Raw genomic sequence first — 20,018 nt, 5'->3', positions numbered from 1 at the left:
GAAACAGAAGCAGACAGCGGAGAGAGGAAGGGAAGACAATCATCAAAATAGAGTTCAGGCTCCCACAGATTAGCCTAAATCGCTTGTCTACCGCCCATGACTTACTGGAAATGACGATCCAGAAATACGACATACATCTTTATTTACTATCAGAACCGAACTACAAAAGAATAGCTAACGCTAAGGGAATTGTGGTTACAGACGACAAAAAGGACACGACCATATATTGGAGTGGCATAGGAAACACGGTATTACAAAGAAAGGGACCAGGAAACGGATTTACATGGGTGGAGATTGAAAAGGTGGCAGAATTTTACTCGTGCTATTTCTCGCCCAATAGACCAACAGAGGAATTTGAAAAATTCCTGGAGGAGCTGGGACAAAGCGTACAACAACATGATACAAGGAAAAAGATCATTATCACGGGGGACTTTAACTCAAAGAACGTAATATGGGGTAGCAGAAGCAACGATCGGAGACGAACAGTGAATCAAGAGTGGATGGCAGCAGAGGGGCTGGTGGCGCTTAATGACGCCAAGACTCCTACTTACGAACACAGGGGCTACCCATCCTTCATAGAAATCACACTGGTAAACAATGAGGCAGCAGCCTCCACAGCAGGGTGGAGAGTTATGGACAAAGAGGAAAGCGGTAGTGACCACCACTACATATTCTTCCACGTCGAACAAACAAGCCCACCGGAGGGCATACAGAGAAAGACATGAAGATAGCAAGCAAGGAAGCTAGACTTCTCAATCCTTCAAAGGGAAATAGACAGAAGGTGTGAATAAATCACGGCACTCGAAACGAGAACCGGAGGGATACAAATAGACGCGCAGCAACTCAGTCCGCTTATGATCGACGCATGCACAAAAGCTGATCGACAACCGTCCAGCGGTCGACACCATCACCGCCCAAAACACTGGTGGAATAAGGAAATCGCAGAGCTTAGGGAAATGTGTGTGAGGAAAAGATGCACATACATAAGAACAAGAAGCTTGCAGAGACGTACGAACAATCTACAACCAGAAACAGAGCAGAGAACGGTACAACAACTCCGTGAATACCAGGAAGCCCGAAACAAGTTAAGACAAAGCATACGACGTAGTAAGGAAGGATCCTGGCAGAAACTCATCAAAGCAGTCGATCGAGACGTGTTCGGATTTCCCTACCAAATTATAATAGATAAAATAAAAAAAAATCGCCACCGATCCCCCCCGATGTAGAGGTGAAAGCGGTAAGAAGCCTGTTCCCAACGCAACCGTGGAGGGGCGACACAACGTTCAAGGTTGATGAAAGAGACATCCCAGAAGTAACAATGGAAGAAATAACAGAAGCAGGAAACAAAATAGCAGCGGGGAAAGCACCGGGACCGGATGGCGTCCCGCCAGAAGTAGTCAGAATGCTAATCAAAAGATGGCCAACGATATTTCAAAAATTGGCAAACGACATACTATGGAGAGGGTTATTCTCGGATATATGGAAGGAAGCAAACCTGGTACTGATTCCAAAACCCGGGAATAAGACAAGACCTACGGCGTTTCGACACTAACAGCTGTGGACAGGGTCCTCGGGATAGCGCGAGAGGAGATGAGCAGCAAGCTGAAACTTCGTGCTGCTAATCCTTCTGGATATTAGAAATGCCCTTAATAACATGAACTAGGGAAATTGATGGAAGCACTGGAAGAAAAGGACATTTCTACGTATTTACGCAAGATCATCAGTTCATACTTAGAAAACAGAAAACTGATAGCGGATGGGACAAGATGCGCGGTCACAGCTGGGGTCCCGCAGGGATCGGTCCTCGGTCCAATACTCTGGAACCTAGCCTACGACGGCGTACTGCAAGTGACGGGTCTACCGGAGGGTGTAGAAACCATAGCATATGCAGATGACCTGGCTCTTGTAATCAGAGCCCGGACGGAGGTGAAACTAGAGAATAAGGCTAACCCTCCAGCTTATAGAACGATGGATGGAAGAACATTACTTAGGGCTAGCCGCGGAAAAGATAGAAGCAATATATCTAGCTGGAAGAAAAAAGACCAAAGGTGTAGAAATATTTTTGGGATATACTCAAATCAGCATCCAGAGAAAGGCGAAATATCTCGCTGCGATCACGACGCTGCTCGTTGCTGTTCACGCACCGTTTATCTTTTTCTGTCCCGCATAGCAGCTTTGGTAATCTGAGCTATGGATTTGCGGAATCAATCGTTTGTTTAGTTTAACCTCCTGGTTGTATTATGCGAATGATTTTCCTTCTTTCACTATTCTTTTGTTGTTCTGAACAGATTAATTGTCGCTGCGATGCAACTGCTGCCGCGCCTTGCGCTCAGTGCGCGCTACTCATTCGAGGCTTTGGTCTGCAGCTCATTCTTGTACTCGCGTCTTGTTTTATTAGTTTTTCTTAGAGCGCTATTGCTAATATTATTATCGTCACTTTTAAGTAAAAAAACCCAATACATATCGAGCAGTCCTTGCAGTAACTTCCAATGTAGTTGTACTTCGACAGATCTTTGATTAGTAATGCAAACTGAGTTTCAAAGACGAAAGCCATATTGTCTTAAAAGATGTTTTAAACTCTGCTTTGCCATTTTGCATTTCAAATGCCACAACAGAATCCGCGTTTGGAACGTCTTCTGTGCTTGAATAACTCCCGCACTTTCCGTGGAGCCGACAGCGATAGAAAAAGTAATAGCAATAGCGGTTGTATATAAAGCTAAATGACTCATGTATTGCCAGGTGTAGTACATGATGTGCAATCTGAACTACTAACCTATTTAGTTGTTTTTTGTATGTGGGAGTTCTGTTTTAAAACTTGGTCAGAAGTTAGGTCCAAACTTTAACAACGTTTTTGCATGCGGGAAAATTCAGTTTTAAACCTTGGCCAAGAGTTAGGTGTATAGGTCACAACAACCTTATAATATGTGGGAATTCCACCCTAAAACTTCGTGAGGAGTGAGGTCTATGAGGTCTAACAACATTCTTATATGTAAAAATTCTCTCCTGCAATTTGGGCCGTCTTTCTTGCATATCATGCTAAATTTTTGATAGAAACCTAGACCTACTTGAGAAAATACAGAGGGAATTTGAACGAGAGGTCGAATTCAAATACTGTCTTAAAAGTGGCTAATTACAATGTTTCTTTGTAGTAAATAAATAGTGATACAAATCAAAACATGTATTTAATACGATATCAAAACCTCGTAGCGAATGAGAAACAAGCAAATACGGCAATAAATAGAAAGATAGTCAGCTTTTCGAAAACAATAAGGTCTAATCTTAGCATGAAATAAAATATATACCAATTGCTGTTGAGTTTCAGACAAAAAGCTTGAAAACGGTCATCTCAACACAGTCAATGAACTACGAAGCGCTCAGATTCAATGCATCTACTCGACATTCGAATACTGATTTAAATTAGCTTAGTTGCGTGTCTAGTGGTTATAGCCGCATTACTGCTCTTTGACTTGACGGTCAGTAAGGCACGCGGCATTTGGTTGGATGTACGTTCTACCATGTCCTTTCAGCATGCTTATCGTTACTATAATATTTATTCTGCCATTCCTGTAAAGCTGACAACGTCCCGTTGGATTTGTGATTCGCTAGATCAAATTAGCACGATCTACCGTTTTTTTATAATAAATCTTGATTGAACATTAACTTAAGCATCAAATACCATGTTTTTCGTCCGGCTGCTTTCGTTATATTTATTCATGCTTCAAATAATCTTCAAAATCCTGCAGTATCATGAAGACGCGGGTGAAGTATAGCTGTAATATTTTTATAGTCACTCTTACGGATCGTTTATTTAAAGCATCAGGTCGTCTGCTAATTACAACCTTGGTCCTGAATCTTGCCATAAAGCCGAAGGTCTTAGGCACGAACAACTTGGCGGAAATTGCTCTTAAATGTTAAGTCACAACTGACGGCCGTAACCAGCAAGTCTTTGTCTATAAATAGAAGACCAAACCACCCACTACTCGCTGATTTTTTACTCTGTTCGAGTGCTATGTTAGTGTGCGATTGGATACAAATACACTAAATAAAACTTACCCTGGTAAAAAGTAACTGAGCCTGAATCACAAAAAAGTATTAATTTGGGGAGAATTGTCATACGTCATATGGAGTGAAGCTGTCACAGTCGTGATAATTGAGCTCAGTGTTTTATGAAGTTGAACAATCCAGTCCATCCATACCTTTAAGCACTGAGTGGAACATCCCGAACTACAATAGAATTACGTCATAGCCACATTAATTTCAGATATTTTGCTGCAAAGCGACAGAAATGTCTGTTGAATCGTCTTACTGACTATCAAACGGGCCTTCAAGAACGAAAAATCCCGTAAGAATAAGCATTGAGTCCATTAAGCAACGACATTGACATAGCCAAATCCACAAAATGCCTTTGTGATTTGATGTGTAGCTTGCTTTTAGAGATTTGATATTTGGAGATCCTTTGCAATATCCCAATAGGCAATACTCTCCTAAGCTGTGCCCCATGTGTATTATAATAATACGAGGTAAAGTGCACACCACACTCACAGAACTAATTCAAAATAAGGTTTTAAAAGCTGTACCAGGGATTTCATTTTTTTAAGATGCAGACCGCTTGTATTTAAAGCTTAGATGTCGTTCTCCGAAAAAATCTGACTTTTTTTCAGCAATTCGGTTTGTGCTGTGATAGAACAAGAATTGTTACAAATGTAATGATTTCATGTAGTGGATAATGAATAGGAATGCTGTGCTATAAAATATCACGCTTAGATTAAATTTAAAATGAACATTGGTAACAGAGCTTTATTTCATCCTTGCACTTAACACACACTTTCAAACTTCTTGATTATCGATTTTCCGCTCTGTTGTCTGAGAAGAAGGTTTCCAGTAGTATTTTAAATGGAAAAAAATTCTTCGCAGGCTTCGGTTTTGCTTGTAATTGTAATAGTTGCGACATCGCTTTGTTTTGCGCAGCTTTCGGCGCACGGGCATTAGCCATACGGAACCCCTGTGCTAGGTAGGCTGAACGCGATATGTCTTGTGTTAGAACCGTATGAGGGACGCTAATTTGAAAGGGTGCTTTATTTAATTATCGAACAGTAAACAATTATCTTACCTGCGGGTAACTCGGAGGTTGGATCCGAGGGTCTCTATAACACTATGTCAGCAGGTAGAACCCTAATACGCTCAGTAGGAGGAAAACAACAAAGGTAGGTTTACAAAAAGTTGCGCAAATTTGACTTTCTAAGCCTCTCGGCCAAATCTCTTTATAGAACCAGTGGATTAAATGCAGTGCTCATTGCACCATTATGACTCCAAAGGCTCGCGTAATTGCAAAGAGCATTCCACCATTTTGTCAATAATTTGTGTCGAACACCGTTCGGATATATATATATATGCATAAAAAAACAATTCACTTTGTTCTATAATTGAAGGGGCTGGTCGAAACTAAACTAATAACTACTCACAGAAAACACTGTTTCTCATTGTCTTACAACATATCCCTCGGCGCCGCAAGACTAGTCACAGTGACTGGCCTTACATAGAATTATCACCGGTGACGAAAAGTAATGTCCCGGGTCGATAAAAGCAGAAAGGGATGGGCAGCTCCGGAAAATATGCCTAATGATATGCACTTGCTGAGAATGGAAGGCCTTATGTACTGGCAAATGCCTGTAAAAAAATAAGACAGTGAATAAGAATTTGTATATCGTTCAGACAAATTGAGCGAACGAAGCTATGTGACAAAAGGGTTCAACGAACGAAACGAAGGTATATCCTGTAAGACAGTGCCTGGCCGTACATGGAAAATATCGTCAAACCTGTGAAGTTTATCAATAAGCCAGACTTTAGAGGGGGTACCAGAGAGCAGCCTACTGCATTTACATTTTCTTATGCGGTATCTACTACTATCTTCTGCCAGTGCATCCATCGTGGCTTGTAAAAGCGTACATAATGAGCGAGAAAAACCGCGGATTGTCAAACGAATGAGAACGTAATGAGTTGGTAATATCTTTCGTCAAGTAATAAGTCTGGCCATAAAATCATTTTCAAAAAACTGGGACAAAACTGAGTTCAAATTCTTTATGGAAACCGCTTGCATATTCTTTATCTTTGGCGGTCGGTTTGAAGTGTCGGTATCGCGTTATTCACGAAGGCTGATTAAATACTATACGAACCCGTTATGTTAGGATCGTACAAATAAGCATTATCCTAATTTACCGCTTATTTGTATTTTTAACAATTTTAGTTTGGTATTGAACTACACTTGTAAATCTAATTATAATAATGTCATAGTGTCTCGGTACTTGTTAAAAATAGTCCCTATTTTTCGCGTGTTTTCGTCCGGTGTCGTCGGTAGACATTCGATCAGAAGGAACGAAACGTGTCTATGCCTGGATTTGAACCTCAACGTGTCCCTAGGATTAGCATGCTAATGTGTCACCTACTAAGCTATCACCGGAACAACACCCTACGGGCATGCGTCGCGCTAATAGTGGTGATCATCATAGCTGACGTAAAGTGAAGGATCTATGCTGATGTTAATATGGTTGATAGTTATCGAATCAGTAAAAAGAGTAGCGATATGGGAATGTTAATCGGGTTAGTGAAACTAAATGAACCAAGTTCAAATGGACAATATTTAACGGAACGCTTTGATTCTTTACAACATAAGTGGCATGACACTCAGTCATTAGCAGTCTTGTCAATAATCACTTCATTGTTGCGCACATTTCTGTGTCTGAGCCGGAAGTTCTGAGGAGCTCCAAGTTAAGGGTCGGTGAAAAAAATTGCTAAACAAAAACTACACACACCAAATTATAGCGTCACTACTTGTGTTTCCTTTCAAGACAACAAAGAAATAAAAGATTCGAACAAGAGTCGCGATCATCAGACATAATTTGACCGCAGTTCGTTTCTTTTCCGTTTGCAAAGATGGCGCTTCTCCGGGAAGCCCCTACTTTGGCTTGATTTACTCCGGCCATGTTGGGCTCACGTTGCGCTGGGTCATAAAGGGCCTTTGAAGTCAGAAATGTAGCTGAAGAATATATTTAATGCACACTTACCAACTATAAAGGATCACAGAGTTTAGCATGGGCCATGAAAAAATATTTTCGGAAACGTTTTGAACTTAACCGAAAAGCGCCTTGAGTTAGCTGCAAATGGCGGAATAAGTGATAAGCACAATAATTGTAACCTTCATGCATAGAATGAGCTTAGGGAGTCTCTAAACTTCACCGTACTCATCCTAACCGATTCTCACCTTTCGTCAGCTGAAATAAATTGATTTGTTCGGACCAACCTTACTTGCTCCACCTTGCAATACACCTAATTTAAAGAACCGGCTGTAGGGTTGATGCGGGGCTTAACTCACATTGGTTTTCACCTAAACAAAGCTTAGAACCCCGTCGTTAGCACTCTATTTTTGTCCTAGATACAAATAAGGTATTGTTCAGTCGTCTTTGTTATACTCGAATAGGAATTATGTCATTTCCTGTCAGTGGTGATGATAGGTGGATCTGAAGCCCCATGGTGGTTGACTCCACCAGTGGAGAATTCTTTGCGGCAAGTGATGTCGCAGTGATTTAAGCTGTAACTCAGAACAAATACTTCCAACGGAAGACTGTTTGACGGCGAATGCCATATGTCATTTTGCTCTTACTTTCCTGAGGTCTACCACTTCACAAAGAACTTTAATGCCTGCAAACTTAAATAGTACTGAAATACTATTTTGCAATAAGTAAAAAATACAGGGCTATTTGAATACAATAATAACAAATAGTCGAGCAATACCTTGAAAGAAACTCACATTTCGTAAGAAAATTGTCTACAGGATATACAGACGCTCAAACCAGTCAAGAGAAATTTTCCGCAAAATATTTAGTCAATTAACCCTTATCAAACCAAGAAACAAATCTGCGAAAACCTTTTAGTTCTATGTCCAGTCTGTTCAAAGAGACGTACAGCGTTTTTGACTCAAATTACGAGGTGTTAATGTATTAAACCTGCACCGACGTAAGATACGAGCTCGAGCTTTACGAGTTACGGTTATTGTCTAGTGGTATGACAATTGGCATATAATGTGCTTTATTACTATAAGCGAAAAAAATAAGCTTATTTCCGTATGCAAACCACAGCCGAATATAATGGAAACCGACATCAAGCATATAAAGGCACACTATTATACTTTTTAGACAAATTTTATCTCAAGTTCAAAAGGTCAGATGCTCGAAACTCAATAAAAATTATTTTAGCAATAAAATGAAAAGGCTCCCTAACAGGAGAAATGTGAAGCTTAATATAGTGAAAAGCATTCTGTAAATATGCGGAATCTTCTGCATACTACTAAAAATTTGTGCACCCTTGAATTAAGCCTGGTTCAAATCTGTACAAATTATGAGCTTATATTTTCTTATTCTTAATTTTTTAAGTCCGCAAGCATTAAATGTGTGCCAAACTTATTTTCCTATATAATGCCGGATGCTAGATTTTTCCACAAATGTATTACTGAAGGGTAACTCACCATAAATCAGGTGTTTTAAACAGTTTTAAAAACTCTTAACATTTTAAAATAAAAGTATCAAAGACTTGTTGGTATTACATATTGAAGTTCCGTTCATTCACTTACTTCTCTTTGAACATCGACACGATCTTCTTTCCTTTGTGTTTTGATGAATTTCGCTGCCAAGTTTTTTCCTGTAGTTTTTTCTACACATAAGTGTACGACGCCGAATTTGCCTCTGAAAAAGGAACAGCAATAGTAAGCGAGTATCTGTATGGTTATTATCCTTTTGCAAATTTTGCAAAACGTTTGATTTTTTTTGGATGGTTACCTTGCCTCTGACTCAAGCTCTGACTTGCCGGATAAACGTCGGAAGTTGCCGGAAAACGTTGGATCTGACGAATCTAGTCGTTACCAATCACCATGAAAAGCATTGTAATAATATTACTAAATACCAACACCGTAAAGGTGCCATCTATCTGATATATGAATCATTGTTTAGTCGACGTCGTACATTACAGCTCTATTATTACTCATGGGGTAAATGGAAACCCCCTTTGAAATAATTCTTTGGTTTTCAAGTATGCTGTACAAGTGTAAGTAGTTTAACAATGTTTATCGCCATTTTTTGGTTGACATTGTATTTTAATTTGATTATCTGATAGGCAAGTTTAAAAATACCAGCAACACACGTGATTGGGAAGTTTTTTTCAATACACTTCTAGAGAAGCACAAGTTATCGAACTTACCGACCGAAAACCTGAGCCAGGCACTAAATAAAACATGAAGGACTCCGAATAGCTTGAATTCAAAAACCTTGGCAGTGGAGTCTTCCGCTGGTGATATAAATAAGACGCTTCGATGGTTACTAGTATATATATATATACTCAAAGCTTCTATTAAGCCAAAAAAATTATATAGGCTGCAATTGTACTAGCAATCTGCATTAGAGGTTGTGTATTTTGTGTATGCAAAACAACTAACATTATTAACTCTGACTTCGCGCCTTCTATAGAAAATATGCCCTATGAGTTTTGTACATAATTTTGACATTCTGTTGACTTTTTGTCAGTGACTCAGTGTCAAAAAAAACAATGACAAAAAGTTCTTAATGGTATTTCAATTGGCTAAATGACCTCAATCTTTTTTCTTCTAAATAGATCGTCAAACTTAACGAGCTTACAGGTAGCTGAACGTAAACAAAGGCTAGTATAAATTGCAGCCACAAAAATAGTAAAACAATTATGTCAAACCTATGTGTAGATTAAATTAATCTAGTAGTGTACTCGCTAGAATCCAGTTCCTATGTTACCATGACTCCAAGGTGTTCGAAGTTTACAATAGTAATAAAGTGTTAGAACGGTGGAATAGACTTCTTATTGAGCATATGTATATGCAGGTTATTTTATTATATAACTGGCCTATTGCTTGTTGTGAGACACAAACATTAGTCTGTTATTTACAATATGCTGAACAACTTATAAGACGTTTATCAATACTTCTGGAGCTACAGTTTCTATATATGATTGTCTGCATAAGATATTGTTTTTGGTATCATAATTTTAGTGTCTACGTATATTAAATATACGAAGAAGCAGAACCGTAATTAAGTCCTAATCCGCCAATTTGTCTGACCCAAGTCAACTCGTTGGATGAAATGAAAGAGCACAATTTTTTTTATGAAATACTACGTATTTATGCCTGGGAAGATTTTTTTTATATATTATATATTAGAGGCTGGCCATTGCTTTCCGCTATTAATACGAAGGCGCTGGGTATTAAATGGAATTATTATATAGATATTACGCAGCATATACAGCTGTGCCCATGTTGTAACACTGAACAGTTTTCTGACCCATTTGGAGTTGCTTACTTTGTGCTGCGTTCAAAATTGGGCTCAAAGTGGAATTTAAAATTATCTAATTACTAAATTTTTTATGTGCGGTGTGTAGCAACCTGCGCTACTGTGCCGAAACGGTCCCGGTTAAAAATTGCAGCCATTAGGGAGGATAAAGTAAACTACAGACAGGAAGTATAGGAAGCACGTGATCGAGAAGGTCCGTACAACTCACTCGACCAACAGACGAGTTTATTGATCGACGTGGATGAAAGGTGAGACAAACCGCAAAACACAAACATAGATTATTTCAATAAGAGGCAAGGAACTCCCACCCAGCGCGAGACACTTCGTGAGCAACCTGAGAACAATAGATAAATGAGTAGATCGCAGATCAGTTCGAAGTCACACCAATCATACTACAGTTTGCGACACCTGTTACCATTGCCGTTGACCGCTGGCATTATAAACTACGCACAAACGAAAACAAACTACTAATCTAACGATACGATGCATGTTGCCATCGCGGAACTAATCCTCTTCAAGCAAACAACTTTTCGATTGTACCTGATTGACATCACTGCGAAGTTGGAAAAATTACACTTAAGACGAATGGGATTCTCTGAAAGCGACAACATACAAGCGACTCGCTGACGCGTTCAACCAATGAGGACGACATAGCAAGTCTTGGCCTATACATATTAGATGATTCTGAAGGTCGTCTAGTACGTAACTTAAAGCCTACAAAAATTCCGCGTCACTGCTCTTCACGATGACGTGAAACGCGCAGAAGCCTGAAATAGTAACTATTTTAAGTGAACAATAACAGCGTGAGAATCTACTGGATTTAGCTGACAATTTCGCTGTTAAAGAAAAACCTATTCCTGCGATGCCGGACTAACACCAGGCGGTTAAACTCTTATACCAAATGCACACACATCAAAGCGGCGTTACTCCGAGATGAAGTTTTGTTAGCCACAAAATGGACTAACAGCATGCGAATTATGGAATTACGTCACAGTGGACTGTTCCATATAATATAAAACGTGTGAAGCCATTCGACTGCCACTAGCAATAATAGAAATGTTATTACCGCTTAGGTTAATGCAGTACATCACGAAATACGTGACTAAAGAAAACGATAAAGTTGAAATCTATAGGATAGGTCGAAGATCGAACAATACCTTATGGGCAATATATAAGGCTTCGCCAAAGGTAGCAAAATATTGAATTTACAGAGCTACAAGCACCATTCGCCTGTCAAGCAACTTCATGTTTACTTAATGCAAAAGCCAGGAGCCTTTTTAAGGGAAAAACAATCCCTATACGCAAACGACAAGCACAATAAACGAACAAAGATAGGAGCATTCCTAACTCTTCGCAGTTCAGTTGATCCAGCTGAAATATAGCTGCAAGCGCAGGCACAAAGATTCTTCACCTGGACAAACAGTAAGTAAACAAAATTTACTAAGGTGTGAGAATTCTGGATTCCGATTAAACTAACGTTCTAAGGCAGTTCTACATAGCTAATTGTCGCTAAACACTAAATTTCTTTCGGCTTTAACTTTATCAAGTTCGCAATTGAAGTAATTGACGCATTGAAAACAAAAGCAGGAACTAATTTTGTTACATTCGGTAAGACCTGCATCTACAGAAAGGACTCCATCTCAACAATAAACATTGCTAGCAAACAATGCAAAATGCCGAACGGACACAAATGGCGAAAGCAGAGCTCTGTTTCTGATCATCTTGATGAGTGGGAAAACTTATCGAGCCGCTACACATGCGGACCCTCTACAACAATGCAATCATCGATTATTACTATAAGGATAAGAAACAACGTGACTCTTCTAACCGTCGATGTCCACCACAACCAAACCTTCAAATACCCTAAGAGCAAGCTAAAGGTAAAGTTCTATGAACTAGTATTTTAAGATGCCTACTCTACAATATCGTCATGGCAATAAAGTAAATGTCAAAATTCTACCAGAACTTCCATCAAAAGGTTCTCTGGAGAGGTACGCTACGCGTTCAGTCAGATACCGAATAACGCAAACACAAAACTTCGTAAATAATCAATGAACGACGTTCTCAATTACTCTTGAAGAAACAGCTTTCAATTAGGAATTTCTACTTTGCTTTCAGTGGCGTACGAAGCTCCGGAAATTTACCCCTTCACGATAACAGCTACACGAGAAATATCGCGAATAGAAAAGCTTTGCAATGGAATACACATCTTAAGAGAACAGACAAATCTTGTTTGAGTGTTGTTTGTTGACAACTTGTTTGTGAACACATACGGTAATCTATTGTTACATGTGCAGCGGGCAAGACGCAGGGAATAACTGGCAGTGTATGCTTGATATATAATTTCCGTAAACCCAGGTGGACGATTTACATGGCAAACTTAACGATTAGTAAAAAAGTCAGCGACGAGGTTTTCTTAGTCTACTCATCTATCCATACTGCTGAAAGTGCTGGGAAGCAGCTTTATCCTGCACAAAACACCCCATTGAAGTGACCTGATTTAGGATTGAAGACCTACATAAAAGACTGGATAACTATTGGGCTAATGTTTCTCTCCCGTGCGTAATGTTAATCCAGTGGAATATGTGCATACAACCACAGCTTACCGATGACAACGAAGCTGAGCAAAATACGTTCTTGTTGTTCTCAATTTTTTTTATGTAAACACAAGCTGTGTGACCAATTTATACGCGAGACGTCGAGAAATGAACGATCTGCATGCACGAGTTGTGTCACGTGGAACTTGTGTTACGTACATAAGTCTACTTAATTTGTACTACGAAAAATTGCGAGACTGCAACCTGAAGCCCAAAAAGTTATCGACTCTTTTTTTACCATTTCAGTAAAGATATAAGACAAATCAAATACTATAACCGGCCAATGAGATATCTGTAGCGTGGCTGCACAATTTTTGCAACATTTCCACCATAACGGCACGTGGCAGATTAATTGAAATGGGAAGACGAAGTATATGCAACAGGGTGTCAGTCGTTTACTAAGGGGACACCTGGAATAAAAGCTTCGTTCGATTTAGGTATGGTCTCAGACCTCTGTGGCTGTTTTAACTTTGTTCTAGAAGTTATTAGGTTTTGTGTCTATCAAGAGTGTTGCTGGTCAACATTTCAGGGACAATAATTCGCAAATGGAGTAGGTAGTGTAGAATAATATATGGACTCCATACTCAGTGAGAAAAGCTTGTGCTACACATAACCAAACGAATTATATCTTATCCCGTAGCAATTTGTTTGTTATGCTACCCTGTTTCAGCATTGACATTTTGTTTAAACAACTCCTCTTTCCTATTTTCCTACGATAAAAAGCTTCTTTATAACAATTTTTTAATTATAACAAGTGACGTTAATGTCTTGTATGGGTCCTTATGCTTAAAAAAATCAGGTTGATTTCTAAATTTTCAAAGTATAACCACATCACTTGTAAAACTGACCAAGTTGAAAGTAAATTGTTATCCCGTTGTAATTATCCTATCTCATCAAACACGTTATTCTGCAGTTATTTCATAGATTTGCTCTAATATGTTTATCAGCTTTAGATTCGTGTCGCTCATGATACGTTGGTTTTTGATACATTTCTACAAGGTATTATAGGGATTTTTTTAATGTTGGCTGATTTATTCGGTTTCTAGTACTCACATGAACTGTATTGACCTTTGGCCGAACTCTAAGGGATGAACGTGAAATCGACCTTCAGCTGACCCTTGACGACCTACGTTGAGAAGTAAAGTCGGCAAACCTATTCTGTTACATCACCCTATTGTTACTTAAACAAAAGCGAAAAACCGATATATCGAAAAGGGGTTTTTTCACTTGAAAATATCAGTTTTAGATCAGAGCCCTTAAGGCATTTTCGAGCTAAAAACGAAAGCTACATATATTAAGATGTGTATTTCGATTCAACTGAACAACGTTGTTTTTTTTATCTCTAGATTTAGTTCGAGTGCCTATTAACCGCTTCCTCCTTGCACTTCGCACTTGCCACTAACCTGTTGCTATTTTGCAATTATTTTATGACCATATATTAAAAATTGCGTATTACATAAAACTTTAACATTCCATTGGTATTGAGGAATTCTGTCATTCCCGTGCATTTAATCCATCTAACCTAAATCTAGTTTTATAAACTCTTGTGGGCACTGAATTTATGAGTAACACTTAATGCATTCCATTAATTTTTTTCATTCATAAATTCAGCCTTTAACCCTACATATCTGAGTCTAGGATGGCGTATTAATAATATATAGTTAAAAATTGATGTTTCAATTCATTGACGCTGATCACCGTTTACACTGTTTATGTTGGTTTTCATAGAAAAGCATGAAAGTAGGTGAAGATGAAGACTTTGACAATCTTGGGCTATCAAAGGAAGTTGTACAGCAAATCATATATATAAATCAGTAACGAAAAATTAGTGATATTTAAAAAGAAAATTTTAAGAATATTTCTTTATTAGCTCATTAGACGTTCGATGAAAAGCTAAGCGCATAGCGGTCCCAAACACGGCCAAGACAGAAATCAGGATGATTGGCGTTGATTATGAGCAGAAAATTCAAGCGGGCAAAAGTATGCTTTTCTGCAATTACGTCATCCTCAGAAGCTAATAGTATAACACCAAGACCTCCTCACGGTTCCCGCGATAGCTTAGTGTTAGCGCTTTATGGCTCTTAATAGAAACATTTTAATCTGGGAGTCTTAATCCTTTAGTGAGTATCTGAGGAATAGGAAGAACGATAGACAGTAATCCTTATTCGGCTCTTTCAGCTTGCTTACATTGAGTCGCCTGCGCTGACAGATCCCTACGGTAATATGCAAACAGCAATACCGAAATCTGAGGCAGAAAAGAAAGCAGAAAATCAGCTATATTAAGAGAAACGAGGTCGCTATTAATGAATGAAAACCAATTAGTAGGCTCTTGTTGATGCTTGCCGTAGGAAGCGTGGTAACGGGTCACCGTTGAATTAGCGACATTCTTTTATAATGTTTCCGAAGGCAGCAATAAATGACTTTAATCGTATTGTGTTCTTTTGGTTATATACGAATCATTTTCGCATTATTAAGCATGACGCAAAGGTTACCGAGTTGCTAGGATCTGGGACAGCGACACTGCTTTCAAAAAATTTCATGAGAGGCCCATATAAAGCCTAAATTATAGAGTCCCTTATTGAAGACCATTTTGATTAATACTCTTCGTTTACGACTGTACTAAATTACTTGTATATGAATCCTCAAATTTTGGCGAATCTTGGGACTACTGATGACCTGCACTCATGTGCCACGTTACATAGAATAAGTTGTGATAGAATGGTTTTATAAGCTATGTAGTGATGATCTCTAACCTAAACATAAATGAACAACGGATGTCGAGCGTGTGCCCAAACGTGTATTCCGTGTGAAACTTCTTAAGTTGCGTATATCGACATCTTAGACGGTCCCACCGATTCGCCATTTACCAGGCAAAGGGAATTTCCAATAGGACCCTGGAAATCTCAATAGGAAAGCTTCGCGTTATTGAACAAGTTAAAACATTAATCCGACAGGAACGATAATAAGTTCAGGGTGCTTGAGAGTGTATCGGACATGTGGACAATTGGTTGTAAGGTATTGCGTACACTAAATGTATTTCCATAAACCGAGTGAGGCATATACTTCTAAATATTATAATTTGGAAATAATGTGCAAAGAGTGTAAAGAGTCCGAAGTAATAAGATCTTCACTAACACCTTAAAGCACTTTGAATGCTATTATTGTTGCATGAGTACCGTGCTAAGATGATACTAAACTGTAAATACTTCAATGCATTCACGATTAAAAAGAGTTCCAGTAGACCGCTGATACTGCAAAAGCTACTCTCCGTTCTAACTTGTTTGAAACATCGTACGAGGCAAAATTGCACGAAACATCCTTAGCACGCAGTTGATTAATGACTTCAATCTTTATGAATGTGTAATTTATGAATAATCGTGAAGACGTAAGAAAAACGTCCAAATGTCTTTCTACGCTTTTTTCACGGAATGTGTAGTTAGTTTAAGGTAATCCTCCAGATCAACGAGCTGAACGATTACTTTAAACGTTTCTCACCTGGAGGGAAAATGCCTGAAATGTACAAATTTGTCTGTCTACAAAAGCAGTAGCTGTCCTAGTCATATAAATAAGTACTCCGCATCGTTAAATTTAATTAGTTGTGAGGTTTTGGAGCAGAGTGTGAATTATCGCGACGATATCTATCTATCTTTTTTTTTCTTTTTTTATAGTTTAATAGGTAATTTCACTACCAAAGTATTTTGATTCTATCAAGAAGATAATATATGCATCGGAAAGACCAGCTAGTATTAATTCCTTGCTCCATCTTGCGAGTTCCGTGGGCATAAAAACCGAGCCAATGCTGCATGAACTATTATCCTCTGTCCATACAACAAAAAAAAACTGCAGAGGTTTATTTAAAAAAACATGGACAAAGACCATATGTTTTTAAATAAACCTCTGCAATAAAAGTCAAGGCCTTCGCTTATGGAAACACTGGGTTATAACAGGCTGTCTCCAACTATATTCGGCAATCTTCTTTTTGTAAACGAGATAAATTAATTGGGACCCCACCAATTGAGGTGTAGATAATAGCGATGTTTTACAGCAAACAATGATTTTTCGTTGCTTAGTATAAATGACAGGTTAAAGCGCTGCCCTGAAGTATTTCACGAAATTAATTAAAAATAAAGAAGTTCTGTGTGATCACGCAAATGATTGTGATGTAGTTGAAATTGTTGACAGAAATTAAATGTATTACAGGGTCCGAAAAGTAATGAGAATTTGTATCCTTTTACTTTTTACTGAGCGTATTAATCAATATCAATAATGCCTTAGTTGTTTAGGTGCCAGCTATCCCCCCCAATATCATTCCCGTCAAATTCGACGCACGTGCGCCACCGTTTTTCCAATCGGTAAAATAGTTTGGAATCCGATCATAGCACTAGAACTTAGGCCTACCCTTATTTAATTGGATGTCCTTGATCTTGCAAGAAGCTTTTCCATTTACTGAGTTTTTACTGCAAAAGGCACTTTAGTAGTGATATGCGAGACGGTACATGATCATAGTGAAAAAGTTTTGAAAAAGACTTTTTCTCGAGCTTAGGCTCGTTTTAGAAAACCTCACTATGCAAATCTCCTAAACCTTCTTGCTAATACGCCTTAATGACTGTAGAGCGCTGCAGCATAAATTCATAATGCGCAACTTCCCAATAGACGAAAAAGAAAAAGCTTGCTTCTCAATCTAGATTTTGTAGCCTTTTTTCGGCTCTACTAAGATAGCTGTTAACGGGCTTGTGCTTGCTCAAAATCCAAAATGTTCAGCGCGATGTTTTCTATAGCGTTTTGCTGAATTTTTCTCTATCTGGGAAGATCGTTGTTGAGTGTTAAACGTTGAATGCATATTTTATTACGTCCAGAAATTTTATACATTTAAGCTTATCCTAACTAAATATTTTAAGATCGATATAAGATGACATAAAACAAGGAATTGATTTGCAGAAAAAGGACTTGGAGAGCCCAAGAACTTGTAACTATCTGTAATGCTTCACAGACACGAGCAATGAAAATCGATTGTACGTTCGAACATTTGTAAGTCTTGAAACATGAACCTATTCTTAAATTAGGTACGCTTCGCATCTTTTCACGTCATATTTTACACGTTAAAACATAGAGATGTGTTGACCAAGACAGCGTCATCAGTTAGATCGCGATCTCCTTAATTATGCGTAAGATACGAAGAAAGCGTAATGCGTAAAGATAAAGGGTAAGAGATATTTATGTGGTTTTATGAAGCCTACTTTAAACTTTATCACAACTGTGTATATAATTCAAAAGATTTTTATCTGATGTGCGGAAGATAATTATATTAACCTGCAACTACAGTACAAGGACTACTTTGGATATACATGAAGCGTACGTGTTGATGTTGTATTGCCGGAGCTGAAAACTGGTACAATGAAAATATTTTATCAACATGATGGTTAAACGGTGTACTTTGATTTATTGGTAATGATGAAGTTACGATACTCATAAACGGTGACAAATAATTTAAAAATACATGTTAACCTTAAACGTGCTTAAAAACTATAACTGAAAATTACCTTACCTCCCAAGCTCTTCGTTGAGTTTGTAGAGCGCTTTAAGGTCTTCGCCTTTCTTGATAGTAACATGTCTTCTCTCAAAATGAGCCTCGTTTCTCTCCTCCTCATCAACCTCCGAAACGAACACGGACATTCTTAATAACACCTTGACTGAGCTTTGCAAAATACCAATCTTCCTTTCTTGGTTCGGTACTTAAGTAGTTTATCTCCCGCGACTCTGAAGAACAGCGTTGAATTATTGTTGACACAGGCTAGCTATAAAACTGCATGGACACAATGCGAAAGGTTGAAGAAAATCGTTGAATCGGTAATGCTCTATGAGAAACTAAACTTGACTACCTATTTACAAATCAGATCCATTGTTAGCCACTCGAGCAACAGGAAATTCAGCTGTTCGCGAACACCATGCGGTTCAGATATTTGGGACGATACACTCTACTAAGGATAGATCGGGAGACGGTGGAGGAAAAACTTTCTGGTTGAAAAGGTTTCACTTATATCGTTTGCTCTTCAGCTGAGGGGAATCAGGTGCTCCTTCGTAAAGAACCGCAATGTTTTTATAGCTTTTTCAGCTATTCGGCAGGTCAATCCACTGTAAGAGATTCAAGGCATATGCTGCCACCTGTCTGACCGAAAACAACTTATAGCTTTCGGCCAACACGGTTAACTCGCATGTAATCGATATGAAACCGGTGGCTACAAGCAGCATCAGGTGCGTGGTATACTACTAGCATTTTAGGCAAATCAAAGCACAAGCTAGGCGTATTTCCTACTGGCCTTTTTGCTAGTTCATTCTGCATTGGTTGCACTACAGCAGTTGCAGTCGACAGCGACTAAAGTGCGAAGGCGCGCTTTCTCCTGATGGGTTTATAACCCACCTCACCAACTCAACCCTGTTTAGCACAACAGTCCATTCGTTCGGTTGTTTGTTCATGGCGCTTCTTGAGGCAGTGTATCGTTGTCCCATGGCAGTCTAGCAGATAGCGGCTGCTCGCACACCAGTAGTAGCATCGGCACCAATGTAGGTTTTAAGGAGAAAAGCTGATGCTGCGCTCGCAGCTAAAGGCTTGTTATTATTGGCTTAGTGCTACAGGCTAAAACATTGCTGCCGCTAGCAGAGTTCCACTTACCAAAAGGTCTGCAAATGGATGGCCGAACTGTGTGTTCAGGCGTGCTCACCTTCCGTGAATTCTGCTGATTCTGGTTGAAATACACATTAGTTAATCAGTAGCTACTAAACTCTATTTCTTTTGCGGGTGCGCAGAGAGCTGTTATTGAGTTTCAGTTGTAGAGACCCAGCTGGATAGGCTACGCAGTTTCGTTGAGCAAACAGCAGCCACTGCCTGGGAAAGCTGACTATTTTTCTCTTTCTTATTCTTTACCGTTCTCTTTTCCTTGTACGATCTGTGCTCTCTCTCTCTCTCTGTTCATAAATGCCGCTTGAAAGCAAAGTCCTAACCCCGAACGACTAGATAAAGCCGCTCATAGTGCTGTAGATTCTAGAGCCGGATCATTCCTAC

The 20,018-nt window shown here is 38.9% G+C and overlaps 1 protein-coding gene and 1 long non-coding RNA gene across 11 annotated transcripts in view; one reads left to right on the top strand and one right to left on the bottom strand.

The window, feature by feature from the left end:
- sqa (spaghetti-squash activator) overlaps window positions 1-20,018 on the bottom strand; it is a 44,359-nt gene that overhangs the window by 23,861 nt on the left and 480 nt on the right. Inside the window, exons 1-3 of one of the 10 annotated variants that reach the window (XM_022834571.2) lie at window positions 19,629-19,890; window positions 18,504-18,715; window positions 8,624-8,735 (exon numbers count right to left, since the gene is read on the bottom strand). In XM_022834571.2, coding sequence (XP_022690306.1) covers window positions 8,624-8,735; window positions 18,504-18,631 — 240 coding nt within the window. In that variant the 5' untranslated portion in view covers window positions 18,632-18,715; window positions 19,629-19,890. The other 9 variants (XM_086968617.1, XM_022834567.2, XM_022834570.2 and 6 more) reach the window with 9 other exon arrangements.
- Window positions 8,742-15,203, top strand: LOC111261242 (uncharacterized). The gene is made up of 3 exons (XR_002680867.2): window positions 8,742-11,783; window positions 11,975-12,241; window positions 12,480-15,203. It is a non-coding gene; the product is annotated as an uncharacterized LOC111261242 (long non-coding RNA).

This window comes from Varroa jacobsoni, unplaced genomic scaffold, assembly GCF_002532875.2.
Source record: "Varroa jacobsoni isolate VJ856 unplaced genomic scaffold, vjacob_1.0 scaffold_536, whole genome shotgun sequence".
Classification (NCBI taxonomy): Eukaryota; Metazoa; Arthropoda; class Arachnida; order Mesostigmata; family Varroidae; genus Varroa; species Varroa jacobsoni.
The sequence above is the reverse complement of the archived record's forward strand: the minus strand, read 5'-3'. Positions and strand labels throughout refer to the sequence as shown.